General features: G+C 43.3%; 2 protein-coding genes across 9 annotated transcripts in view; one reads left to right on the top strand and one right to left on the bottom strand.

Moving 5' to 3' along the window:
- Positions 1-15860, bottom strand: part of PCYT1B (phosphate cytidylyltransferase 1B, choline) — a 42250-nt gene extending 26390 nt beyond the window's left edge. For 4 of the 7 annotated variants that reach the window (XM_015885783.3, XM_015885793.3, XM_015885802.3 and 1 more), the window contains exon 1: positions 2941-3110. In XM_015885783.3, the coding sequence (XP_015741269.2) occupies positions 2941-3057 (117 nt within the window). In that variant the 5' untranslated portion in view covers positions 3058-3110. Of the gene's footprint in view, positions 1-2940; positions 3111-14812 lie in introns of those variants that run through there. The other 3 variants (XM_085530539.1, XM_085530569.1, XM_085530560.1) reach the window with 3 other exon arrangements.
- Positions 15861-17044: 1184 nt separating this feature from the next.
- Positions 17045-27974, top strand: part of POLA1 (DNA polymerase alpha 1, catalytic subunit) — a 182850-nt gene continuing 171920 nt past the window's right edge. For both annotated transcript variants that reach the window (XR_014939935.1, XM_085530470.1), the window contains exons 1-10: positions 17045-17075; positions 18268-18392; positions 19471-19567; positions 20401-20481; positions 21221-21336; positions 21560-21622; positions 22897-22995; positions 24762-24960; positions 25204-25372; positions 26221-26399. Coding sequence is in view for 1 of the 2 variants with exons in the window: in XM_085530470.1 (XP_085386596.1) it covers positions 17063-17075; positions 18268-18392; positions 19471-19567; positions 20401-20481; positions 21221-21336; positions 21560-21622; positions 22897-22995; positions 24762-24960; positions 25204-25372; positions 26221-26399 (1141 nt within the window). In the remaining variant the exon portion in view is untranslated. The remainder of the gene's footprint in view (positions 17076-18267; positions 18393-19470; positions 19568-20400; positions 20482-21220; positions 21337-21559; positions 21623-22896; positions 22996-24761; positions 24961-25203; positions 25373-26220; positions 26400-27974) is intronic.

The raw sequence follows: 27974 nt of genomic DNA, 5'->3' as shown, positions 1-27974 counted from the left end.
TTATTCCTTACTCAAGCATTACCTCTCATTAGACTCAAAGCACGGTGAGATACGTACTGGTAGGGAAACACATTTCAAGATACTTCATTCCCATTATCTGACCAAACCCCAAAGGCTTCAGCCCATTTTGAAGAGAACACATTGTAATTCAGGTCCCAACAGCACTTCTCCAGATGTTCTCACTGAGGCCTACATTAGATGACAGGGACCTGACATATGAGGAAAGGAAGACCTTGGCACACCCCAAGGAAAGATGAGGCCAACTGGTACATTCTGAAGTTTGCTTCTGGGTAAGTTTCAACGTGTATTTGGTTTTGCCTTATTTGCAGCACTGTACTTATAAGCTGCCAATGTTCCCTTTTTTTTTGGTCAAAGACGCTATCTGGAACAGTCTTCCTGAACAAAGTGTGCTGTTGTAGCATCTTTTGCTTTATTTCAGGTTGATTGGCAATTCACAAGGCGAACCCCAACCCAACAACCATAAGCTGCCCATGTAGAGTTGCTTCTGGAGCTGAAGTCAGACTCATGATCCCAAAAGATTAAAAGAAAAAAGGCACACTGTTTCACAAGATTCTCTACTTATTGTCTATTTCCTCCTTTGATATCTCTGGCATCACATTAAACTAAGAACTTGTCTCACTTATGGGCCTTTTCAGTGTAAGCAGACATAGACAATCCATAACAGGGTTCCCTGAGATCCAGAGCTTATCAGCAATCTGCAACTTGTTGAACAATACATGGGGGAAACTGCTGTCTCTTGAATGCATGTCATGATATGAGCAGCAGCAACGTTGAACCATTTAAAACAATGAGGGTCCCTCTGACCAAATTGTTTCAGAAAACAACTAACCTGCTTTTCATGTTTTAAAATCTTTTTCCTTAACAAAAATAGCATCCTAAAAACGAGCCTGTACTAAGAACCTGAAGGTCCAGATCATTTTAGAGTTGAGTAGCAATCAAAGCGCAGTATCAAAAAGTTGTCTATTACTGGTATCGATCTGAGGTACCATCCTGTAGTCTAGCAGAGCAATATGATACAAAGTCAGTAACTTAGACCTCCTCTTTCAGTTGCACTAATGAAGTAAGTGCCTTGGTCAGTGATCTACCTGTGTATGTGACGGAAGGGGATCAGAAAAGGTAGTGAAAATATTAAAGAATCTGACAGGAGCTTCAAAGCCCACGTTACTAGAGCATCTGTGGAGCTGTGACTGACCCCTCAGGACACCAGCTCTCAACTCTTCTCAAGTCATAGCTAATTAGAGGGAAACTTGACAGCACTTGTCTGTAACACTCCTTATGCCTTAATCGAAACAGGTACATTCCATCATAATACAATGGGCTTTATTTTGTTTTGCCTGAAGACAAGGTAGACCCGCTGGCTGTAAATATGTCACTTTATGTGGACACATTTTCCATCATCTTCACTCAAAATGTTTCCACTGTCCATTATGAATTTACCGGTAGTGATGAAGATCTAAAACATTGCAGTGAATCCCTGTTCTATTAATGTACTCCAGCTGTCACCTGAATTTCCACAGAATTACACCAGAGTCAGCGATACCACAAACACTGGCATCAGATTGTCACTGCTTCCCTTAACATCTTTTAAAGTGTCAGACTGCACGTAGTAATCTATTCAATCGAGTGTTCCATCTGAGCTTCTGACAAAGAAATCTTGGGCAGGGTATAGGAGAATGCAGCAGTGACCACATGTGAGCCAACCTGCCCTATCAACACAGCTCCAAAGAATCACAGAATCAAAGAATTGTAGGGGTTGGAAGGGACCTCTAGAGATCATCGAGTCCAACCCCCCTGCCAAAGCAGGCTCCCTACAACAAGACATCCCTTGACCGAAATAAGGGTTTTCTTTAAAGCTGGTTCTAGCTCTAGGGAGCAGGAAACATTAATTCAGGTCAACCCCAGTGACTGTTGCTACTTCTTGTCATGTTAGAACGGTGTCAACTAATTCAAATATAGCGCTGAAGTTAATTACCAAAGTCAGATGCTTAAATACGTGTTAATTAAGACCGTGACTGAATGCTGGAGCTGAACGATCTGATTTCCACGCTCAGCTGTTGCATCAAGCACAAACTTGGTACTGTCTGTCTGCGTCCTGCCTCTCTGTGTTCGATGGAACAATAAAAGGTTTCAACAAAAAGCAAGGCATTTTTCGTACTTGGCATTACAGATCACACAGAATCACAGAATGACCCGGGTTGGAAGGGACCTCAAGGATCATGTAGTTCCAACCCCCCTGCCTGGCAGGGCCACCAAACATACACCTTTACTAGATCAGGTTGCCCAGGGCCCCGTCCAACCTGGTCTTGAACACCTCCAAGGACGGGGCATCCACAACCTCCCTGGGCAGCCTGTTCCAGGGCCTGACCACTCTCCTAGTGAAGAACTTCCCCCTAACATCCAACCTAAATCTTCCCTCTGTCAACTTAAAACCATGTCCATTACCGCACGGATAGAGGCAGCTCCCAGGCTCGGGACCGTGCGGGGCCGCACACACCGAGGTGCCGCACACGCAGCGCATCCTTGTGCCGCTCCCCGTGCGTGGCGCTGCGGGCTGTGCGGTACAGCCGGGTCCGCCCGGTGCCGCCGCGGCCTGCCCTGCCCTGCCCTGCCCTGCCCTGCCCTGCCCCAGCGCCACGGCCGCGGTACCGGAGCTTGAGGCCGCAGAACGGCGCTCCGGCAGCGCCCACCCCACTTTTTTACGGGGGGGATTCTGTATTATTCTTTTCTTTTTCGCTTTCGGAAAAAGACCCGGAACTTGGCGTTTCCCAAAGTAGCGAAACGACAAAGAACGAGCAAGGGCAAGATGAAGGCGGCCCGGCCGCGATGTATCGCTCAGCAGGCGCAGGGCTGTAAAGCCGCCCCTGCCCTCCTCGCTCCGCCGCTGCCCCCACGCAGGGCCCGCCCGCGGGCCGCACTCACCAGGCGCGGCTGCGGACAGGTGTGCTCCAGCTCCTCCATGGCCCCGCGGCGCCGCTCATCAGAGGGGGCTTTCGGGATACCTGCTTCTGACTCAGCACCGCCGCACAGCACTGGCATGGCCGGCTCACGACGCTCCCCGCCGCCGCCGCCGCCGCCGCCCGGGCCCGCCCGGCGCGGGGCTCGGCCGTCACGCGGGTGCCCGCCCCGGGGGGGGTCTCCCCGCCAACAAACCGGGGGCACGGCAGCCTCGCGTCGCCATGGAAACCGGGCGGAAAACGCGCCTCCCGCCCGCCTCGGGGAGCGCCGCGCTCGTTTGCATGCGGCATCCGGGTTGGCTGCCGCCACACGGCGCCACTGCGGGACCGGGAGGAGGGAGAGAACGGCCGGGAGGAAGAGGGGGAGAGGGACGAGCTGAGGGAGGTGGTGCGGTCGGTACGGTGGAGGGAACGGATGACATTCAGAGGGACCTCGACAGGCTGGAAAGCTGGGCTCGGGTGAACATAATGAGGTTCAACACGGCAAAGTGCAAGGTTTTGCATTTGGGCCGGAAGAACCCCAGGCACCTGTACAGGCTGGGAGGAGTGGTCCTTGAGAGCAGCTCAGCTGAGAAGGACCTGGGGGATGGATGGATGAGAGACTCAACATGAGCCAGCAGTGCGCTCTGGCAGCCCGGAAAGCAAATGGGATTCTGGGCTCCATCAGGAGAGGGGTGGTCAGCAGGGATAGGGAGGTAATTGTCCCTCTCTACTCTGCTCTTGTGAGGCCCCATCTGTTGTAGTGTGTCCAGGTGTGGAGCCCTCAGTACAAAAAAGACATGGAGATTTTGGAAAGGGTCCAGAGAAGGGCCACGAAGATGATCAGGGGGCTGGAGCACCTCCCCTATGAGGACAGGCTGAGGGAGTTGGGTTTGTTCAGCCTAGAGAAGAGAAGGTTGCGGGGTGACCTCATTGCAGCCTTTCAATACCTGAAGGGAACTTACTCCCAGGAGGGGAGTAAACTCTTGGAAAGGGCTGACAATAGCAGGACTAGGGGAAATGGTTTTAAGTTAAAAGAGGGAAGATTTAGGTTGGTTAGGGGGAAGTTCTTCACTAGGAGAGTGGTTAGGCCCTGGAACAGGCTGCCCAGTGAGGTTGTGGATGCCCCGTCCTTGGAGGTGTTCAAGACCAGGTTGGACAGGGCCCTGGGCAACCTGATCTAGTAAAGGTGTATGTTTGGTGGCCCTGCCAGGCAGGGGGGTTGGAACTACATGATCCTTGAGGTCCCTTCCAACCCGGGTCATTCTGTGTGTGATTCTTTGTGATTCCGTGTGATCTGTTAGATATATGGGAGGTGCGGTCAGTAACCAGGGACATGGATATGGATGTATATCTGTTAGATATACGGGAGGTGCTCCTAGCAGGAGAGGCCCCCCGTCCCGTCCGTGGTGCTGAACGGACAGCTCCTGGCGGCCCCCTAACGGCCACGCTCGGACCGCCCCCAGCGGCGCAGCCCGCCGAGCCGGTCCTGTACTTTGGTTGAGCTTCTTTGGGTGATGCTTTTGTACATTTATAGTGCTCAAAATAAAGTCGTTTTCTCAGTGAAAGGAATTATAATTCCTCCCAGGAAGGAGGTTGTAGGGAGGTGCGGCTCGGCTTCTTCTCCCGGGTAAGTAACAGCGATAGGTCATAGCTTCAGGCTGTACCAAGGGCTGTTCAAGTTGAATATCCGGAAAAAACTTCCTCTCAGAAAAAGCAATGAAGTACTGTCACAGGCTGCCCAGGGAGGTGCTGGAGTCACCCAACATACCTGGAGGTGTTCAAGAACTACAGGATCACAGAATCACCAAGTTTAGAAAAGACCTCCAAGGTCATCCAGTCACTTACCATCACTATTTCCCCACAACCATGGCCCTTTGTACCACACCTACACGGTTCTTGAACATCTCCAAGAACAGTGACTCCTTCACCTCCCTGGGCAGACTAATATCCAACCTGAGCCCCCATCACAACCTGAGGCCATTCCCTCTTATCCTATCAGTGTTACCTGAGAGACAAGGACAACACCCACCTTGATACAACCTCTTTTCAGGTAGTTGTAGAAAATGATACGGTCTCCCCTGATCCTTCTCCAGACTGAACAATCCCAGTTCCTTCAGTCACTCCCCATAATACTTATGCTCCAGAACTCTCACCAGTTTCACTGCCCTTCTCTGGATGCACTCCAGGGACTCAACGTCCTTCTTGTAGTGAGGGTCCCAAAACTGAACACAGCACTCAACACGTGGCCCCACCAGAGCTGAATACAGAGAGATGATTACTTCCCTGCTCCTGCTGGCATCAGTGTTTATGATAAAAGCCAGGATGCCATTCCCCATCTTGGCTACTTGAACACACTGCTGGCTCATGATCAGCCAAGAATCAACCAACACCCCCAGGTCCATTTCCCCCACAGTCTTCCAACCACTCTGCCCCAAGCCTGTAGCATTGCCTGGTGTTGTCGCGACTGAAGTGTAGAACCCAGCACTTGGCCTTGTTGATCTTAATCCCATTGGCCTCAGCCCAATGATAAAGCCTGTCCAGATCCCTGTGTAGGGCCATCCTACCCCCAGGCATATCAAAAATTCCTCCCAACTTGACATAATCTGCAAACTCACCGAGGGTGCACTCAATCTCCTCATCCAGATCATCAATAAAGATACTGAACAGGACAGACTCCAATACCAACTCCTGGGGAACACCACTCATTTACTGGTTGCCATCTGGATTTAACCCCATCCATCACCATTCTCTGGGTCTGGTTACACAGCCAGTTCTTTACCCATCAAAGAGTCCAAGTCATGGGTGGCCAGCTTCTCAAGGAGAATACTGTGGGAGACAGTGTCAAAGGCTTTGCTGAAGTTTAGGTAGACTATGCTGACAGTCTTTCCCTCATCTGCCAGGTGAGTCATCCGCTCACATAAGGAGATTAGATTGGTTAAGCAGGACCTGCCTTTCATGAACCTACTCTATCTGGGCTTGATCCTACCCATGTCATGTGGTCTCACTCAAGATGATCTGTTCCATAATCTCCCCTGGCACCGAGGTCAGGCTGACAGACCTGTAGTTCCCCAGATCCTCCTTATGAACCTTCTTATAGAAATGTGTGGATGTTGTACTCAGGCACATGGTTAATGAGTATGGTGGTGATGAGCTGACAGTTGGACTAGATGATCTTAGAGGTGTTTTCCAACCTTAATGGTTCTATGATTCTATAATACATTTTCATTTTTAAGCCATAACCTCTGCACAGCTAAAAGGAGCACCTGGTCCATACCTCTTCAGGACATAAGAACACTGGCAGAGTAACATGAAGCCTTCTTTCATAACTTTTTAGAAGTGGATTAATCTTTTTTTTCCTCCTCATTTTCTTATTAAAAAAAAAAAAAAAAAAAAAAAAAAGCTTTGAAGGAACATTACACTACTAGGATATTTGGGCAAACAGTGCTAGGACTTGAATAGATGGACCTAGCAGGTTGCCCTTGTATAAACCCAGTGGTGTTTGCTGGTTTCCAGGTGATCAGTGCGGGTAAGCTACATGTCTGGAGTCAGTGCCCAGGCCTCACTGACCCAGTGTGTGTGCTGGGTGGGGAAAGAAGGGAATAGATGTTCTTGCAGCAGGGTGATTGCCAGCAAGTTGAAACAGAAAATTCCCTTCATTTGTGCATGCAAAGGTGAAATCCATCTGTGCTTTCATGCTGGGAGTTTGCTATTAAGCCTGACTCTATTTTGATTTGTATTTCATAATGTTGCTCATAAAATTACAGATTCGCTTGGGTTGGAAGGGGCCTTTAAAAACCACCTAGTCCAACTCCTCCTGCAATGAACAGGAACACCTACAGCTCAAACAGCGTGCTCAGAGCCTTGTCCAGCCTGACTGTGAATGTCTCCAGGAACAGGACAACTATCACCTCTCTGGGCAATGAGTGCCTCATTTCCCTTATTGAATCCATCCACAGACATGATATTTTTTTCCACATACATGTGTCACTAAAGCAAACTCTCCTGGTTCTCCTTGAGATATGATAGAACTTTTTGTATATGAAAGTTCTTTTTACAAACAAGAACAATTACTTATCAAAGTTTGAAATATATATATATACATATTTTTAGTTGTTACATTTAAATCTCTGCCTGAGCTTCCTGTACAGCTGAATGCTACAAAGACAAGTATCCTGTGTAGGTTCCTCTATGTTTCCAGGCCACCATAGCTAAATCTCCTCTGTTATTTATTTTTTTTAAATATAGCCATTACATTTGTTAATATATTTTAGAGAAGCACTCATCAGTGCCCACAACTTTAACTAATTAAACTTCAATTCCTTTTAGACACCAGCATCTGTAAAACCTCCATGATGCTTTTGCCTATTTTTCATGTTAAACTAGTTCTAGTAGAATAGCACTGATCATGTAATATGGCTGAAATCTGAACGTGGCCACATCCATTGGAGAGAGCCTTCTCCTTTCTCTGTATTTGATGGACTAAGATAAGAGAGAACCATCACTGAGCCATTTACATCAAGGTCACAATCATGCTGTTTAATGCATACTAATTGCATTCTTGGCGTACAGCAAAATCCCTAAAAGAGAAACCTCTACTTGGCAACTTTATAAAGACCCCAAACTGCTTGAGAAGGAAAAATGACATGCATTTCACAAGTAGTTAACAAAGAATGCTTTATACTGCTTTTAATTCTTGAGCAGAGATGTAGCCTGCTATCTTCAGCAGAGTGTGATGACATACTTCTAAGCCATTTGCCATCAGGTAATTTGGCTTAGATGCCCTCAGCTGTCCAGAGCTGTTACTACTACAGAGAATTCTGAAAATACTAAGCAGATTTTCCAAGCTGGGGACGGCAGTATTAATGAAAGACACCTGTGATTCTGATGTCCTTTCTAAAAGCAGGGACAGAAATGTACTGCAGTCCTTAGAGAACATTATCAAATGCTTGAAGTTCCTCAGGGGATCTGAGGCACTAAGTAACAGAGCAGAAGCTGTATTTAAAATCATCGGCACGTAAGATGGGCTGAAGTAGTCTTTTGACTTACAGCCAAGTCATAAAAAAGGAAAAGAGATCTTCAGGTATTTTCTGTCCAGAAGTCAACAGGAGACTATGGCAAACTGGTGAGAGACATGCTTAAACAGTGTTTGACTTTGAAGCCAAACATTTACTCAAATCATCGCAGTTCTTGAATATTTAACAGGTGAGCTGGCTTTTACTTCAGTGTGTATATTTTAGATCCTGAAGACTTCAACTACTGTCAACCACAGGATTTTGTAAGACGGAGGAATGGATTAGTTCAGAATAGTTATAATACTGTTTCTTTCTTTCTTTCTACCTACTTATGCCACAGTAACTAGGCTTGCTAAAATTAGGAATCAGCAACAACTACAGCAACAAAACAGAAGAAAAGGATACTCATTGCTGTGATGATCAATTAAGTAAATGACAGATTTTTAGACTGAGATTAAATCTCCACAGTGTAATGCATTTTTTTTTCTGTACTGCTTGGACAGTGAATGAAAGGTATCCAACACTGTGGCTTCCAACACGATCTCTTTGCTGCTTCCACATAATCTGATACTGTTGCTTTTAGGGTACAGTTCATCATTGCGGTGGAATGCACAGAGCTTACAAACTATTGCCTTTTTGTCAGAATAAATCCAAAATGTTTCTGATTTATGACAGAGTCTTGCAGAATTGCACGTGGATTAAATCCATACCTTTTCATATGCAGTGTCAGTCAGTAAATCACTAAAAGAAAAACCACAGGGTTTGGTGTAACATCATCTTATATCTGTCACTCCGTAGCAGAGATGTGATTTTTAAGAAATACCATATTCTTGAAATACATGTATAGAATCAAATAAGTTAGTCTTTCAATAGTAATAAAGTCATAAAATCATAGAACATTTGAATATATATATATATAATATATATATATATATATATAATATAGAGTTGGAAGAATCCATGAGGATCATTAAGCCTAGCTGCTGGTTCCACGCAAGACCACCCAAAATCCAAACCCTGTGACTGAAAGCCTTGTCCAAACACTCCTTGAACTCCAGTCTGCCCTGTGCATCCCGTTCCATGCCCACCGCCCTGTGGTGCAGCCCCTTTCCCTGACCCCCAGCTGCCCCTCCCCTGGCACAGCTCCATGCCGTTCCCTCGGGCCCTGTCACTATCACACAGAGCTTGTGAGAAGCTGTAGACCACAATAAGATTAAAAAGAAAAAGAAAAAGAAAAAAGAAAAAAAAAAAAAAGTAGTACATTTCAGTTCCAATGTGATTTATAAACAAATAGTGAGAAAATCACTTTTTTTTTTTTTTTTTTTAAAAAAAAAAGCAGGGACTTTTAAAATGCCATTAATCCATGGCTGATGGCACTATCTATCTTTACTAACTGGGGCTACCCACTTTGGGGGAGGTCCTTTGCGTTCTCTTTTGTAAACAGCTTTTATAAGCACTTCTGAAGAAAATGGATAGAAATCCTGGTTGGTGTTTGAGCAGGAGAATGGCTGTCTTAATTTTATATTTCTATTGAGCTAGTCACTTAGAGTGAGAAACGTTAGGTTTGTGTTTCCCATCATTAATCTGTTTTTTTTAGTCCTTGCTATTTTTAACAATCAAGCTTTTAATTACTGGGTTGTCATGGGAGGACAGCTTTTCTAGCAGTGGGACTTTCCTGCTGGATGCACAGAGGTTGTGAAGAATTTCAATTAGCTAACCTCTCTTCATCATTCCCTTCCCAGAACTGCAACAACCTACTCAATGTGTTCTTACCACTGTTCTTATTTCCTTATATAATGTATTTTTCTTATCTAACCTGAGTTTTTGCTGATGCCATCTGAATCTGTTGCTTGCTTTTCTACCAGACATAGCTAACAGTATCATTTTCTTTTGCCTTTGGTAGGCACTGACTATTTTTTCATTAAGGTTTTGAATCAATAGTTTCAGGATTTGGAGCAAAGATTCAGGTAGATTTTTATTCTTTGACAAATCTAATATGCCTTTTCTACACTAAACAGCCTTAATTGCTCCAAAGATTTCTCGGAGGTCATATTTTGAAGACCATCTCATGTTGCTCTTTGGGTTCTCTAAAGCATTACAGTAGATTGGTGTAAGCACATTATAGCTGCAACTTTACCACTACTGAGAAATATAAAGCTGAATGTAACTGCTTTCGCTATCTCAGTATAAGGTTTTCCCAAATGATTCATGTTCAGCCTGTCCTGCTATCGAGTGAATACTCATTACAGATAAAATATGATTTAAGAAAAATCTTTCTCCTGTGTACATTTAGACTATGTTATCCTTCCTTTCCCTGCAAGCCATTACTTTCACTCTTTCTGGATCAATTTCCGCTTCCTCTCTTCTGCTTTTCTAGAGGTGCACACCAATTCCCTCAAATACACACAAAATCCTTCGCTAAAACTGTCTTTCTTGCCTATATTTTGACTGCATTCTCTTCAATCTACCCACCTCCAATCTATCTGCCACCTTTTTTCTCCTTGGCTCAATTTCAGACTTATTGGAATGATTTTCAGTATTCCATCACTCCGACTTTTCCATCATTATAATCCTCCTGTACCATTCATGTTAACCTTTATCTGCCAATTTGTCAAATTTTCATGCAAACATCTTCTCAATCTGCCAAGTAAAACATAAAAAAACTGTACACTGGACTGCATGCAAGTTGGGGATTTAAGTTTACTATTTTGGATACCAAAAGCTTATCAACTGTAGAATTTGATACATCAGGGCAGAGTGACATACCTTCTTTAAAGCAAAGCATGCGCCTAAAGCAAAACACGTACTCTAAAATGAGAATTTGTTAGCTATTTTAACTTTTATTAGTTATCAAGATTGTTTAACCCTGGGATCCCAATCTGACTGTTTATAACTTAGTCAACTTTGAAGCTTTTGATATGGCATGTTACTGGCTGGGCATATTCTATCCATCCAGCATGCATGGAAAACTTCTACCTGTGCAACACAGCTGCTTCCTGTGACTGCGAGGAACTATTTGATATTTGCTTGAAGGCTTGGCACTTGCAATAATTTTGTGCAATTCCATCTTGGATATAAGTCACTTCGTATCTGCCAGGGTCCTGAGAGCACTAAATGAACTCGATGGCACTGACAAGCCTCATCTGGGGCCTCAACTCTGCACTCTCTGCCTATGGGCTCAAGAATTCTATTTAAGCCTCAGCCCTTTCCTGAACAGTGTTGGATGAGTCCTCACCTCCATCATACACTAACCCACCAGTATAATCTGGACCTGAAATTGCAGGCTGATTTCCTGGCTTGACCCCAATCCTCTCTTGTTTCTAAAGACCTATTTTGTGATCTTAAAGCTGACCTTCAGGTTGACAAAATGGCTTGATGTTAGGCCTGCCTTATGGCCTTATGATCTGGACTCTTGGTTGGACCATGTTCACTTGGCTTGGGTTCTGTGGGACTGAGCCCTGGCTGGTGATGCCTTGTCCTGCCAGCCCCTTGGCTCTTGACTTGCCATTCCTTAACAAGGAGTACCACTCCTGCTACTCCCTGGCAACATGTACAGTACTAGTATGCTTAATCATGTGTTTAGCTACTAAGCTACCTGGAAACACCATTCCTTACTGGATGTGGATGAAAGTAAGCAACCCTTGTCTAGTTCTATTGAATAACTGCCCACGTTTAATCTTGGAAAATCTGAAGACCTCTTATTCTAACAGCTTCTTCCATTTTGCCTAAAAAAAGGCAGATTGAGACACCAAAACTGACTGAAAACCTCATTTCAGTTTAGCCCTGGGCCTTCAGTCAACACCTGAAGTATGCTGTAGTAGATGATGGATACAAATGTACTGTTGCTGAGCCCAGCTGTGTGCCCAGCTGATCTGGACTTTGTCCTGTGAACTGACTTCCTGCCTTGCCCTGCCCTGGGATTTGTCTCATCACTGTGGACTCATCCAGTGGTCCCTGGCCTGTCTGACTCACATTACTGTCACCAGACCTGACCATGTCTTGCACTTCTGATTTGCCTGTGGTAACGAGGCAAATCCAAAATCTCATTTGGTGATCTGGACTCTTGGCTGACCCTGACTATAGCTGAGCCCATTGGTGGCAAGGTCCTTCTCACACCAGCTGTGTCATTAACCATGCCCTTATGGAGCAGCTGATTCCTGCTGCACCTTGACAGTTAACTAAGATGTTCTCAGTCCCTAAATTGAGTGCAGCAAGGCCTGGTCCATGGTTGTTTTGTCCACATGATTCTGACTCACCAGCCTGACCCTGAGCTTTGGTCTCCCCATCATGCTGGCCTTTGCCAAGCTCCAGGCTCCTGAGGAAATCCTTCTGCCTGAGACATGGCCTTCATGTTCCCTGCCACCCTTAGGTCCCCTACACCACATCTCTTTCCCAGGTCCTTGTCCCTGCCCCAAGTCAATGCTCAAAAAGTAGCCTGAAGACAACCCAAACAATTAAATCATACTTTCTTTCCAAGCCCAGGCATCTGTGAGATGCGAGGATGCACCCTGCTTATGAGGGGAAGCAGCTGCCTGCATCCTAAGAATACCAATAGCCCTGACCAGTCTCTACCCTCTGCTCAGGGGCTCTACCATTGCAAGAACTATGCTGTAGTAGTACCAGCCTCCAGCTCAGCAACAGCCATACTCCTGCTTCCCATCTTGGCTTGGGACCTTTCCTGTTACTCCACACTTGTCTGGTGAACATGGGGCTGTGTCTGACCCTGGATACCATCACCAGGTCTGATCCTCACCCATGGGATGACTTTGTCCTTGGATCTGCCTCATCACCATGGGCATGCGTGGAGACAATTAGGCTGTGCCTGACCCAGACTAACATCACTGGAACTGCCCCTGAGACACATTTATGCATTGACCTCAGAGCTGCCTCACTACCAGGGACTTGCATGGACTGGACACTTGGCTTCTCTGAGCACTCTTCCAATGCCTGCCCTACCGATATTACTCAGACTGTGTGGGACATGGACCTACCTGTCCCTCCACTGAGGAGCAGCCAGCCCTTGCTTCCTTTTGATACTGAGAGCATGGATTCTACTGGCACTTATTCAGCAAGAGAGATGGGGGCACTGCAACAAGACCAGCAATTATTTCACAGCACAGTGTGATGGTTTTGTCTTTCCCACTGAAGAGTCTTTATAAGGTTGAACACGGAATATTTACTGTTGGAATTATATTTGATCTTCAGCCAGGTGTTGAAACATAACAGCCTCTCTGCAGTAACCTTCTGCTTATACATTGATGGTTCACTTTTGTGAGATTGTAAAGAGCGCTGAAAGTAGTTAAAACAGACTTTTGTGCTGTGGCAATAACTGTATGCTTTTGAATACCAATGGCATCAGACTTAATTCTTAGACATTATAATTACACGTGAGCTCATTCTCCGTGCGTTTGCTCTAACCTGTCTTCCCTATTTAATCTCCATTACAATATTTTGTACTTGAAAAGGAATACTGTATGAGGGAAGCAGGTGATTCGATTCTGCTCTCTGTTACTATTAGGTAAATTTCACTGGTTTTGGTAGAGTTACTAGGATTTGTTTAACTGCAATTAGAAGTTAATGCATTTGTTGTTGTTATTATTACTATTATTATTTAAATCTCTGGATATTCTTTCCACACCAACTTTCTTCTATCAGATGGCAAATAATGGAAGCTGTTGTTCCAGTTTCTATTTCATGTTTGCACTTCAGAGTCTTTGTGTCATAGAAGCATCTTTATCCTCTTTATCCTATTGTTAGAAAGAAATGTGGGTAAGAAATTAAAAGGAGATGTGAACACAAAACACATTTAGAGGCCTGGTAGTTAACAAGCCTACTCTTTGAACATAAATGTTTGCATTACCATCTTCACTGATAAACAAATAGTGAAGCATCTTTTTATTCATATTTCTATAAGGAAGTTAAATACATGTGAAGAGACTTGAAATCAGAGAACTCTAGATGGAAAATAATTTGAGATTATTTTTTTATTTCTAATTTTTATTTTTATTTTTATTTTTAATTTATTTTTATTTTTAATTTATGTAACCTATGCTATGCTCCGTTAGTAGTTCAGTCCCTCATCCAGTTCATCCAAGTAATTCATGTTAAAATGTCACATGAATAGCATAGTTGACTAACTAGCTGCTGAAATGAAGTAGTGAATGGAATGAAATGAAAATGAAGAGAACTAAATCATGCCAGATGCATAAACTTTAAGCTGAGTGATAACATGAATTAATTCAGACCAATGTAAGGATTAGAAGTTTGAGAATGAAATACTCTGGGTTTGTGGAGCACACATGTAACATACACACCCACATCCTGTGCAGTAGCATGCATACACACACAGTTCTCCACTAAGATACTCTGTCCTTAACAATGACATAGTAATGCTTAGGCATTTGAAGTTAGTGCAGCTGAATTTGCTGTCTATGCTACAAATCATAGTCTACTTGCAATCTGTATTATACAATCCCTCTTAATTTCAACAGATTTTTGTTCCATCATCATAAAAATTACCAAGCGTAAGCTTAACATGCAATATTGGAGCCTGACAATTTTAACTTCTTGCCCTGCTGTCCTTGAGACAGATTGCACATGCATGGATATAGAAAGGAAGAACAGAACTATTCTCAATACAGTAATTACTCTGTCAATTAAGCATAGGTTTGATATTATACTCCATTTGTACTTTTTGTGTGTTAATAGATACTGCAGTATATACAAACCTGGAGCTCTTGCAATGGTTTGCAGCATTTTCTATTCATAAATATTATTTTTGAGTCACTACTGACATATTTAAATCAGCCTCAGAAAACAACATGAAAAATATATCTCTGTCACCTTTCGTTGAAATCTTGGAGCGCAGGTTTCCTGAGCTTCCTCTTCTGCTCTGTGCTTTTGGCTGCCTACCATCTTCATTACTGTGCTTCTCTTGTGCTTTTTTTTTCTGAGGCTTATCACACTTTCCTTGAGAGAACCTTGAGTGGCTCGGAGCTGCACAGTGGAATTCCCACTCTTTTACTTCAAAGACAATTGAGTAAAGGTCATACCAAGCTGTTCTTGTATGACTGTCCCAGGGGAGGCTGAACTTCAGCTCAAGGTAATCTGCTGTGACAAAGCCATTTAGCAGAGGAAGTCCCAGATCCTGCTGGGCTATTTTTCTTTTCCACAGCAAACTGTCCCATCCTCTTCCCCCCCCCCCCTCACACTTCTTATTTCCCCCTCCCTGCAGCACTTAAATGCTATGCACTAGGAAACAGATACCTTCTTGTTATGGCTCAAGATGAATGCCAGGATTGAACAAGCATTCATCAAAAGGGTTTTGTTTAGTCTGCCCTGTCCCACAGTGGAGCTGCATCAACAAGCACAGTTCAGTAAGTTAACCGTATCATTGTGTATCATCTCAGATCACGGCATCACCTGAATGAATAACATTTCACTGTGTGTTTGGCAGCTGACTAAGGGCATTGTTTAACTTTAATTGAATTTCATTGAATTTGAATTAAAATCTGGTAAATTCAGGATTACAAAGAATGTGTAAGGAATCATTTAGATGTACGTGAAATGCAGTGTATCTTTATTCAAACTGAATGATTATGCAATAGCTATTTTATACATTTTATATATCAGACAGCATTTCATTTGATGCAGGGTATCTGTAGGTCAGAAAGGCATTCTTCCTGAAGCTGTCAGTGTTTCATAGAATGGCTCATATTGTAAAGGACCCTAAAGACCATCAAGCTTCAGCGCTCCAATGCAATAAGTTTATAGGGCTGTGGGTTTGCTACAGCTTCACTGATCTAGTAACCAGCTGTTACTGAGAGGGGTGGTCTCCTCTCTACGCCCAGGGATGGACTGTTGGGATGGTTGGGGGCATGTCTGACACTTCTGATGCTGCTGCTAAGGTGTAAGAGATTATTCTTTTATACCATTGACTGAAAGCTTGCTGAAGGACACAGATGAACAAATCCAAGCAAGTCCTGGTCATGGGCTGAGAGATCCTTTGTCTGAGGTACACATATGGACTAGGCCAGCGGCAAGGAGAGAGAGAGAAGCTGCCACAGGCAGATCTATGCCATTTTAGAGGACTCAAAGCTTCAGTCACTTCAGCCGTGATTTTTAAAGACACTTCCACAGAATCACAGAATCACACAGAATCACAGAATGACCTGGGTTGGAAGGGACCTCAAGGATCATGTAGTTCCAACCCCCCTGCCTGGCAGGGCCACCAAACATACACATTTACTAGATCAGGTTGCCCAGGGCCCCGTCCAACCTGGCCTTGAACACCTCCAAGGACGGGGCATCCACAACCTCCCTGGGCAGCCTGTTCCAGGGCCTAACCACTCTCCTAGTGAACAACTTCCCCCTAACATCCAACCTAAATCTTCCCTCTTTTCACTTAAAAACATTTCCCCGTGTCCTGCTATTATCAGCCCTTTCAAAGAGTTTACTCCCCTCCTGGGAGTAAGTTCCCTTCAGGTATTGAAAGGCTGCAATGAGGTCACCCCGCAACCTTCTCTTCTCCAGGCTGAACAAACCCAACTCCCTCAGCCTGTCCTCATAGGGGAGGTGCTCCAGCCCCCTGATCATCTTCGTGGCCCTCCTCTGGACCCTTTCCAAAATCTCTATGTCTTTAAATCTGTTCCAATCTGTTTGTGAAACATACCCTCCTCCAACAGCTTGTGCCCCTCAACTGAAGGCTGTGGAGCATTCCTCACACACAAGCTGTCCCTGTGGGATGAAGCTGAGCAGAATCTCCCGTCAGGTGTCAACTAAGGACCCTCTGAGCTATTGACTTAACAGGCCTCTTAAAAAACAAGGCTTTAAAGCACTAAGACTACCCACGGGGTCCGCTGCACCGCCAGCCCGTTCCCACAGCTCAGCCATACACACCCCGCCCTACACTGACACAACCTCCCACCGGAAGGCGGCAGCGCCGCTCCCGCCCCCAGCTCAGGGGCGGCGGGGTGGGAGGTGCGTGCGGGGGCGAGCGGAGCAGCCGCCGCTCCTGATTGGCTGCCGCCCTGGCGGCGGCTCGCGGGACTCCCGTCTCGCGCCACTTTCGCCTTTGGCGCGAGCGGCGGCGCCATGGCTGCCAACGGTGAGGGCCGAGCTGGGCTGTGCTGGGCTGCGGGGTGTGCGGCAGGGAGCTACCGCTTGCAATGATGGGCATGGGATGGAGAGAGGGTTTGGGGCCTCCTGGTGGGAGAGAAGGGGCTTTGGGGGCGGGGTACTCCGGAGGTCAGGAGGGGATCGCCTCGTGGGGGTCGCTGCGGTGGGTGAGGGTGCGAAAGGACCGGGAGCAGCCGTCAAGTGCGGGCAGAGTGCTGAGCTGCCTCAGTGCAGCCGCGATCTGCATTGCTGTGGATCCAAGTAGCGAGCGTTGGTGCTTTGCATCAATATGGGCCTCTTCGCTGCCTGTCTATCCCCTAGTTGTCATGGAGACAGGCAAAATACAAGGAACTGGAAGAGCCGGGGGAAATGGAGGGGGTTCTTTTCAGATGGAGGCTGATAAGATTTGAGGGGTGCGTTGGAAGTCCGGGAGGCCGCTTCTGTGTTATCCCTCCCCATCCTGCTGAACGTGGGTTGGTATGGAGCCTGCTTGCTCTGTGTGTGTCTGAGGCCGTGTGTTCCCTAATGCCAGGACTATTCCTCTGTGACACTGTGCCTTTAGCCAAGTGTGGGACAGTCCGAGTCTCTATTTGGTTTGAGACATTGAGACACCGAGGCCCTGGAGTGTGTTCAGCAAAGGGCGGTGAAGCTGTGAGGGGTCTGGAGCACATGTCCTGTAGGGAGCAGCTGGGGGAGCTGGGATTGTTCAGTCTGGAGAAGGGGAAGCTCAGGGGAGACCTTATAGCTCTCTACAACTGCCTGAGGGGAGGTTGTGGTGAGGTGGGGGTTGGCCTCTTCTCCCAGGTAACAATGCTAGCATGAGAGGGAATGGCCACAAGTTGTGCAGGGGTGGCTCTGGTTGGACATGAGGAAGAATTTCTCATCGAAAGAAGTGATGCAGTGGCACAGGCAGCCCAGGGAGGTGGTGCAGTCACTGTCTCTGGAGGTGTTCAGGAGCTGTGTGGATGTGGCACTGAGGGATGTGGTCAGTGGGTGTGGTGGGCTGACAGTCGGACTTGATAGTTTTAGAGGTGTTTTCCAGCCTTAATTATTGTATGATTTTGCTCAGTAACTACCTGAGTACATACAACCAGCTCTTAATGCGTCACTGAACACTAAATACCAGAGAAAACAGCAGCTCATTACTAAAATTTCTTCTCTTGTTTTTTAATTAATTTCAGCAATGTCTGAGTCTGGGAGTTTTGCAACATCACGTTCCAGGCGTGAGAGAAAGTCAAAGAGAGGTCAGCAAGAAGCCCTGGAACGTCTGAAAAAGGCCAAAGCTGGGGAAAAATTAAAATATGAGGTGAAATTTCCCCCTCTTTTCTCTCTATTAAAAAGTTAATGTGAGCTGTAATGCTTAACACTGCCCCTTATGCATTTTCCAAAATTATGAGAAGCAGAATCTGCCATCAGCTTCAGATTATGTTTTTTAATTATGTGTATATTTTGGAATGTAACTTTCTTTTGTATTGCTTTCGTGTTTTCAAAACTGAACTTTAATAATTGCAAGTCAAATATGCAGTGTCTTTGCTCGGTAGCTGTCAGAGGGCAAAGAAGGAACAGCCTTTAAATATAATTTAGTCAATGTTATGATAGGAATAGGTGTGGTTGCTTTTTCTTTTTTAACTTCAAATAATCTTAGTCTTCAAATTTCAAAGCTTTATGTGACTGAAATCCATTAATATGGATTGTATATACTGAAATGTATTGTAAGTGTCCCTGTTCATTGCAGAGGAGTTGGACTAGATGACCTTTATAGCCCCTTTCAAATCGAATTAATTCTTCTAGTCCATGAATATTGATACTCTGTTTCCACGAAGAATACAGAATTTAAGTATTCAACTGATATAACTCAAATTTGTTGGTGTGACATCAAGACTGTCCAATTAATTGTAGCGTATTGGAAAGTGGCTTCCATATTGTGGTGGATGAGTCTGAAGAAGTCTGAAATGCATAGGTTATTAAGATGCAAATTCACTCTTAGGCAGAGAAGAGCATCTTCAGCACATCAAATCACCTTCCTTCTCACTGAGCTCATCTTGGTGCCTGAGAGTAAAGCAGAACAGCACATGTCGTAATTGTTAGGATTTATTTATTGTTTTATTTCTTTGTGGTGTGAAATGAGGAATGAAGTATGTCAGGTTCAAATGAAATCTCCACTGGTTTTTCAGTAGGTTTGGTATAATTTGATAATTTAAAACATTGGTAACAGTTCTTTGGTTACTGCCAAAAAAAAAAGAAGAAACTTAAATTGAGTGAATACTAAATTAAAATACTGCATCTGTCCAGGATGTGCAGTTCCTGGGAACTTTTGTGTTTTCATTGATGGTCTATATGAATAAGTAACAGGACAGCTAATCATCGGTGTTCTTCAACTGTAGGTTGAGGAGTTCACTGGTGTTTACGATGAAATAGACGAAGAACAATACTCCAAGATGGTCAGAGAACGTCAGGATGATGACTGGATTGTTGATGATGGTAAGTTAAGGTTCATTTGGAGAGTTATTTCAATTGTAGTATTATAACCAGCTGGATTTCATAATGCATGTGTTTTGAGGTAAGTTATAGTTCCTGTTATTGCATTCCTAGAACCTTTTCAGTGCATTAAAAAAAAGGATGAACTTTAATATGGAAATGAGACTTGCATTGTTCTCATAGCGCTGTATTAAGATAGCAGTGGATATATTTTTCCACTAATAATTGCCTTTGAAACTTTATTTCCAGTCATCAGCAATGTAAGTTTAAAAAGAAGTGCTGTAATTAGTAATTTCTAATTAAGTAATAATAGTATATTTAGTCTAATAGGAGATGCAGCTGAGAGTGCTATAAATTTTAATGTTTGCATTTATATCACTTGTTCTGTATTAAAGGAAAAAAAATCACAGAATCACACAGAATCACAGAATGACCCGGGTTGGAAGGGACCTCAAGGATCACATAGTTTCAACCCCCCTGCCTGGCAGGGCCACCAAACATACACATTTACTAGATCAGGTTGCCCAGGGCCCCGTCCAACCTGGTCTTGAACACCTCCAAGGACGGGGCATCCACAGCCTCCCTGGGCAGCCTGTTCCAGGGCCCAACCACTCTCCTAGTGAAGAACTTCCCCCTAACAACCAACCTAAACCTTCCCTCTTTTAACTTAAAACCATTTCCCCGTGTCCTGCTATTGTCAGCCCTTTCAAAGAGTTTACTCCCCTCCTGGGAGTAAGTTCCCTTATGTAATGTAATGCTTCAGATTATGAAGATATTTAGAAATATCACAAAAGCTAATTTGATCTGCAAATGTTTTCTGTTTTGGTTTTTTACAGATGGGATAGGCTATGTAGAAGATGGACGGGAAATCTTTGATGAAGATCTAGACGATGATGCTCTTGATTCCAGTAAGAAAGGTAGGAGGAACTAAACTGCTGTAGGAAGAAACAGCTGCTTCTCAAATGGGCAACTTCTTGGCATCACAATATGGTGAATATGGCCAAAGACGTGCTACTTCAAGCGATGTAGTTCCATAGCTGTGACCTTAGATTTTTTGTTTTAGTCAGTGTGGTGCAGAAGGGAGGGGTCCACAACCTGATGTCAAATCACTTCTCACTTCTTTAGTGCTTACTTCTCTATGGGATATATGTTCAGATCTACAGCAAACACGTCTTGGGAATGTTTTTGGCTTCAAAAGCCAGTGTGTAAGGGGTGCGTGGTTTCTCTTACCATTAAAATCCTTACATGTATTTATGGATTGGGGATCAAGTGGTTTTGCCATCTTTTGTGATTGCAGTGGAGCCAGATGTTGAGAATCCGGGCCTAGCGCTGAAAACCTGGGTACTTCTTACTTCTCTGCAGATTCTGTATAAAGTATCTTGGTCCTTTTTTCTGGAGTATGGACTTGTACGGATGCAAAGTTCATCCCTGATGTGACTAGCAGAGATATTATCTCAATAGGATTTTGCGTACTTTCTTTGTGTATGACGAGCATTAGAAAACTGGCAGCAAGCAAAGGAGTATTAGGATTCATTTCAGGCAACAGCGTAAAGGTGGAAGAAGTGATTACCTCATCTGTCTATTCTTGCCTCTAACTGGACCCCTGAATGTTAAACTTTTTAATGTAGAAATAACTAATTGTATCTTTTTCTGTAGGAAAAAGTGGCAAGGCGTCTACAATTGATAAAAAGAATGTGAAAAAATCCATGGTATCAAAGCCAAACACAATTAAATCTATGTTTATGGCCAGTGCTGGGAAGAAAAACACAGATGTAAGTTACTCCACGGTGAAGTTTGAAGATTTTTTTTAACTTTATATTGTTTTAGTGAGAGTGAAGAAAAGTGAGGATTTATTTGAGTTTCCTGTGTTGTGTATAGTGTCTTTCTGAAGTTGTGCATGTGTTTTATGGAAATCCCTTAGCTGTTTGGTGTTAGTCTCCTGACTGGGTTTGTATGAATAGTTAAGAACTGTTTGTCTTAACTGTTGTCTTGCAGAAAACTGTGGACCTGTCAAAGGATGATTTACTAGGGGATATTCTTCAAGATCTAAATGCTGAAGTAAGTATATGGGTAACATCTCTGAAATACTATCATCACAGAATCACAGAATGACCCGGGTTGGAAGGGACCTCAAGGATCATGTAGTTCCAACCCCCCTGCCTGGCAGGGCCACCAAACATACACCTTCACTAGATCAGGTTGCCCAGGGCCCCGTCCAACCTGGTCTTGAACACCTCCAAGGACGGGGCATCCACAACCTCACTGGGCAGCCTGTTCCAGGGCCTGACCACTCTCCTAGTGAAGAACTTCCCCCTAACATCCAACCTAAATCTTCCCTCCTTTAACTTAAAACCATTTCCCCGTGTCCTGCTATTGTCATAAAAATCATCCATTTATGTTAAGTGTTAAGTGGGAGAAGTAATGCTGATAAATATGCTATAGGTTCTGTTTAAGTAATAGCTAGCTGTTTTATCTTTGTTTATTGTTTTCTAACATTTTATTTTGTTATTTTCTGTTGATAAAGATGAGTACAAAATAACTGTACTTACAACTACATTCAAATGTTTTTCGCCCTAGTGTGGCAGTGCTTAAAAACCATTACTGCCTTTAAAGAACATGTGCTCAGTACTGCTGTTCTGACAGAAACGAAGAATATCCCAACAGTTATCCTGATACTTGTATGTTGAAGGCACAGCTAATGTCCGCTATTTAATTACTGTTATAATTATTTATGACAATATTTCTCTCAAAATTTACCAAAAAATGTAGTGTCTTTCTTCATGGGCTGATTGCTCAGATAATTTTTTTCTTTTTAGATAGCTGAGTTCTATATCTGGAAGTTTCTTTGCTTGATGAGTGAGAGGTCTCCCAGCCTGGAGAAGAGGAGGCTCAGGGGAGACTTTATAGCTCTCTATAACTTCCTGAAGGGACGTTGGAGTGAGCTGGGGGTTGGCCTCTTCTCTCGTGTAATTGATGATAGAACTAGAGGGAATTGGTTTTAAGCTGCGCCAGGGGAGATTCAGGCTGGACATTAGGAAGTATTACTTCTCAGAAAGGGTAGTCAGGCATTGGAATGCACTGCCCAGGGAGGTGGTGGAGTCACCGACCATGGGAGTGTTCAAGAAACGTCTGGATGAATATGATTTAGCCGGGAAGTATTGGTGATGGTTGGACTAGATGATCTTCTACGTCTTTTCCAACCTTGATAATTCTGTGATTCTGTGAAATATTGGTGGCCTTCTTTCTCACTGATGGAATATGTTATGAACCAAGGCAAACAAAAACGCTAAACAACCCCTCTCCATTGTGTCTCTGTCTCTTTCAATATTCAGACTGTCCAGCTAAGTCCACCACCAGTTCTGGTGCTGAAAAGGAAAAGACCTGCTGGAATGCCACTGAATCCTTTCTCTGTACAGCGCCAAGCTCCTAAGGTGAAGTAAAAGTTTTTCAAAATAGTTCTCACCACTATTAATCCATGTTTTGGTTAGTTTGAATGCTGTTGTCCTTCATTTCTGCTTCTAGAAATTACTTTTCGCATTAGCTTCCTAAGCAGTATTACTGTGTAATAGCACGCTTTTCTTCTTTTCATTCCATGTTAATGTATAAAGAGTGTTACTCTTTTTATATCTTTAAAGCCAGTGTGTGTAGCTGTTACAGTTGACAGATGAAATTGTTTCTGTAAGGTGCATTGTGTGGAGGTGATCTTCTACTCTTAGTGAAAAGAAACAGAGGCAGAAAAAGCCTTGTGCCAAAGAGGTGATGGGAAATAAAGGAAGCAGTAGAAAGCATCAGTGTCATGGAAAAGTATGAAACTCCTCTTCTGCACCACTGGTGAACAAATGGGAAACTGAAACTGTGGGTAGAAGTTGAACTTAGTGGAAGACTGAGAGCTTCTGCTGTGGGTGGAAGGCTGCTGTTTTGATAAAGGTTCTGGTAAATGGGAAGGACTTTGTAGCTGGAGATACAATGAGACGCTTGCTGGGAGTCTAGGGAGCCAACAGAGCAGAGTAAGTAAATCTGGTTTTCCATTAAAATGCTAGCGTGAAAACTTAATATCATACTGAAATAAGCTCTTAAAAATAGTCACCACTGGCTCTTACTTCAGCAGTTGTGTTGGAGCTTAGGAATAATTTAGAAAGCGGGAGATGCAGTAAGAGAGGAGATCTGTGTGTCTGGTGCAAAAGAGAAGTCATGTCTGTAGGAAATGGGAGGCAGTTACGGTGATAGCTTCCTGCTAGGAGGGGGAGCTGGACATTTGAACGGAGAAATAAATGAAGAGTACAGCTTTAGAAAATAAATGATGATGGAAGAACAAGGTAGCAGTGACTTTCTACTGCGGAAAGCAAGAGCAGAAGTATGAATAAATTAATCTGGTTGAGTTAGCAGAAGAAATTGTTAGTAGGGGTGTATTAGGTAATGTTTGCTTCTGTTCAGGGATGGGCGAAATTCTGGTGACCGCAACTAAAGCAGATGAATTGAGATTAAAGCCCTAGAAACACTTGTGTGCAACTCTAAATTCTACATCGGTAAACAGCAGGTTTGGGCTCTTGTTGCAGTTTAAAGGCCAGTAGATACAGAAACCTGTTGTTGGTTATAGTGAAGACCATTTAATAAACATCTATTAGAAGTGGTTCTGTAGCTGCTACCATAGTCACACCCTGTCTGAAATGCAAACTCTTTGTGTACCATCTTGGAGTTCAGGCTTGCAGGTAATGCTGAAATGCAGTATGTTTGTCTTCCTCACTCTTTCTGTCATGGAGCACTGCTGTCTGGTCCCATGGAGTCCTTTAGGAAGCTTGAACTCACTACTGGTCCAGACAGGTGGATAACAACACACTGGCCTTCCTTAGTTGTTCCAGGCCCTGTCTCTGCCTGATATGTTGTCATATACTCAACTGACACAGATTAAGTTAGGAATGGGACATACTATGTGGGAAAACAGTGAAAATAACTAAATGTCAACTAAGGCCTGTTGTAAGCTGGTTTTTAAAACTACAGAAGGAGCACGTTACAACATAAATGATGCTAGGGAATTAAAAGCTTAATCTTGAGGAGTTTTAGCCGTCACTGCAGAATATGTGGAGCTTTCCCCGTAGCCCTGGTTACTACTTCAGCAAATAGCAAGCACTGGATTTTTTTATTCTTTTTTTCATGCTTTTAAAAGAAAATTTTAACTCATGTCTGAAATGTCTTTCAGGTAATCACCCCTGTAGCAAAAAAAGCTCCTGTTCAACTCAGGAAAGAACCTCTTTCTCCAGCTTCATTTCATCCTAAACATCCAAATTACACAGCAAAATCTGTCACAGCCTCTGAAGAGAATGAGGACACCAAGCGTGTGCAAAAAGCTACAGAAAATGGGAGAATAGCAAAGACAAAAGAAGAAAAAACTATTGAAGGTATTGAAAAAGAATTAAAAACCAGACTCTGGGAACTCATTAAATACGTGGTATTAGTGTTAAAACTCTTCATAGTTTGCTCTACTTAGATGAATTAGATAGCTTAACTGAGGTGTCGAGTTTGTAAATTAGAATTGTGTGTTAACATTCAGAGATCTGGTTTGCAGTCTGCATGCACAGATGTAGTCTGCATTGTGACATTTTAATGTTTCAGACCTTTAGTTCTATGCATAACACTTGCAGATGATGATCAGGGAATGATGGATTTTGATGATGAGGACTTTGATGAACCTATGGAAGCAGAGCTGGTGGGAACTCTACCCGAGACAGCTGAAACCTTGAAGAGAGACAAGGAAGTTGAGAAGAGAGAGAGACAGCAGCTGGAATCTGAAAAGAAAGAGACATCTGTCTTGTAAGAATCTTTCTTTTTATTCTTTTTAACTCCTAGCAAGTAGCCCTTTTAGTATATTTGCCTTTGCCTGTAGTATATTTGTGATACAGACAGAGCAGTGACAATCTAATGTGATTTTTTGTTTATATCATGACTTTAAAAATGTTCATATTGAACATGCTGATGATAGCTGCTTATTTCATAAAGAATTACCGAATTCTTTTGGGATTCGGCACATAACAACATAACAATGTATTTCAGTACACTGGGGTGATTTAATTTGGGTGTGAACACAGTTCAACCCCAATGAGCAAAAATGAGGGACTGCTGAAGATTCTTATGCTAAGCAACCCAGATGGAATTTTATAAGATTTGTTGAAAGTATTGTAGCTAAAAGTAGTTGATCATGGATATCAGCTACGTCTTAGAAATAGAAGAAAAGTGTTTTCAGTGTGTTTTCTTGATTATTTGGGAAAAATCTTGACTTCTATATTTCCTTAACTTTAAATGATAAAATTCCTGTGGGCTTAAACATTGAATGACTCAAAGGTAGGTGCTGAAATAATCTGTTGTTCCCACTAGGCAACTTTTACAGTTGTATAGATTTAGTTATCTAAAGGCTTTAATGGCCAAAGCTGAAGTTCCAGGTGTATGGCTTCCAAAGCTTGTGCGTTGTGTAATGAGAGCCATACTAACATGTAGATTTCTCTCTTTGTTGCTCCATCTTTCTCTTCAGAAGTAGTCTGAAGAAATGTGATTTCTTGGTAGTGAGAAGAGTAACAAAAGGTGTGAGAATGTTAGGAGTGAAAAAAAGAGAAATGATGTAAAAGGCAATTCTACTTCTTGTGTTTCTTCTGCAAAACCTGCAGAAGTCATTCTCTCCCAGGTATCTCATGTTGGGACAAAGTAGATGAGGATGAAGCTGATCTGGTGACGACAGACGTTCAGCTGGACCCCAATCTCCTTCCACTCGTGAGTGGGGAAAATGATGATCAGGTCTTAAGATTTTATTGGCTGGATGCTTATGAAGATCAGTACAGTCAGCCAGGTAACTATTCACCTAAAGGCAGAAAATGCCATCCTCGTTCTTATTGTGCAAGTGGAATTTTGTACTACTTGTGTCTAGGTACCCTTTCTATCTGTGTTTTGTAGCTTATGCAGGCAGTCGTCTCTTTTGTTCCTCTTCCACCTCATCTTGAGTGCAGAGCAGTATGACTTGACAAAGTATATTGTAGTGTACTACTAAGGTGGTGCAAAGACAGCTACTAGCTCTTCTTGATGCTGACGACCTATTGATATTCAAAACCGTTTTGATGTAGTCAGGGACATAATTTAGTAGAGGGTTGTTAGAGTTAGGGTAGTATGATCAGGTTGCAGTCAAATCTTTAAAGTCTTTTCCAACCTGAGTGATACTGTGATTCTATTAATGTTTGTACGTGCTCTAGGAATAAGCTGATAGTGTTTATTTCTTACTTAGTGGTGTAATAGTTGAATATTGAGATTCTCTGGAAATGCTCTTTAAGATTCTGGCAGCCTGGTCTAGTGGTTGGTATCCCTGCCCATGGCAGGGAGGTTGAAACCAAATGACCTTTGAGGTCCTTTTCGACCCTGGCTATTCTATGTGGTGGATTATTGGAAGTTCTGTGATAGTTGTATGATTTTATAGAAGTGGGTTTGTTAATAAAGGGAGGAAGGTGGCCTGAAAGATACAGACTCTACCTAGATCTTATTCAGGCCGTGTAATTCTTGAATATTGTCCCTATATACGGATTCTACCGTATGATACTTTGTGCATCTGAAGTGTGAATCCTGGCTCTCAAACCTCCAAAATTTTAGCTCTCTGACCACCAGCCTGGACAAAAGAAGTTGTGTTCTCATCTGTTCTCTGCACTTTCTGTCTGTCCATTTCTCTAAAGATTAAGACACTAGTTTTCTAATATGTGCATACAGCAGGTTTACCAGAGGGCTCTTCTGTATCTAGAAGGTTTTTTGGGGTCGATGCTGCAAGCTCTGAGTCAGATATCTTTCTTTGTTTCACCTTTCGCTGTAAGTAGGGATGCCAGACTTAAATGTGAGACTGTACTGCATTGAACAGCTTAGTGATGGGAGTGGTAATAATCATAGATATCTTGATGAAATCAATGGCTCTAATGTAAAATTACTCCTTTTAAAGGCCCTGCTATTGTTCTTTTCCTTTTTTTTTTTGTCTTCTAAGTCAGTGGTTGCTGAATGGAACATAATTATGAAAGGATTTCTGTTCCTCACTTGTAAGGAGTGTTCTTTTCTCATTATGACTTTTTCATGATTGAATAATAAAGACTGCACCTGTTTTCAATTAGTAGCATAAAAGGGAAAATTTTGGTACCGCTTGTTGTTTAATGTGCTCATGATCTTTGTTTGTGCCTCATTTGCTGTGATCTCACATGCATGGCCTGAAGGGGTAAATACTACAGTGTAATCACAAGACTCTTTCAAACTTAATCATTTTTTGGAGGCTTACTTTTCATAACTGTCTTCACCATCTTGGGAAGAACTTGAGAATTGTGATCCTATTAACAGTTTAAAGTAATAGTAACAAAAAAACCTACAAAAGCCAAAAAGACCCTCACTTTTCTTAACCTTG

Source organism: Coturnix japonica, chromosome 1 (assembly GCF_054131305.1).
Source record: "Coturnix japonica strain WE chromosome 1, WE-NBRP24, whole genome shotgun sequence".
NCBI lineage: Eukaryota > Metazoa > Chordata > Aves > Galliformes > Phasianidae > Coturnix > Coturnix japonica.
The sequence above is the reverse complement of the archived record's forward strand: the minus strand, read 5'-3'. Positions and strand labels throughout refer to the sequence as shown.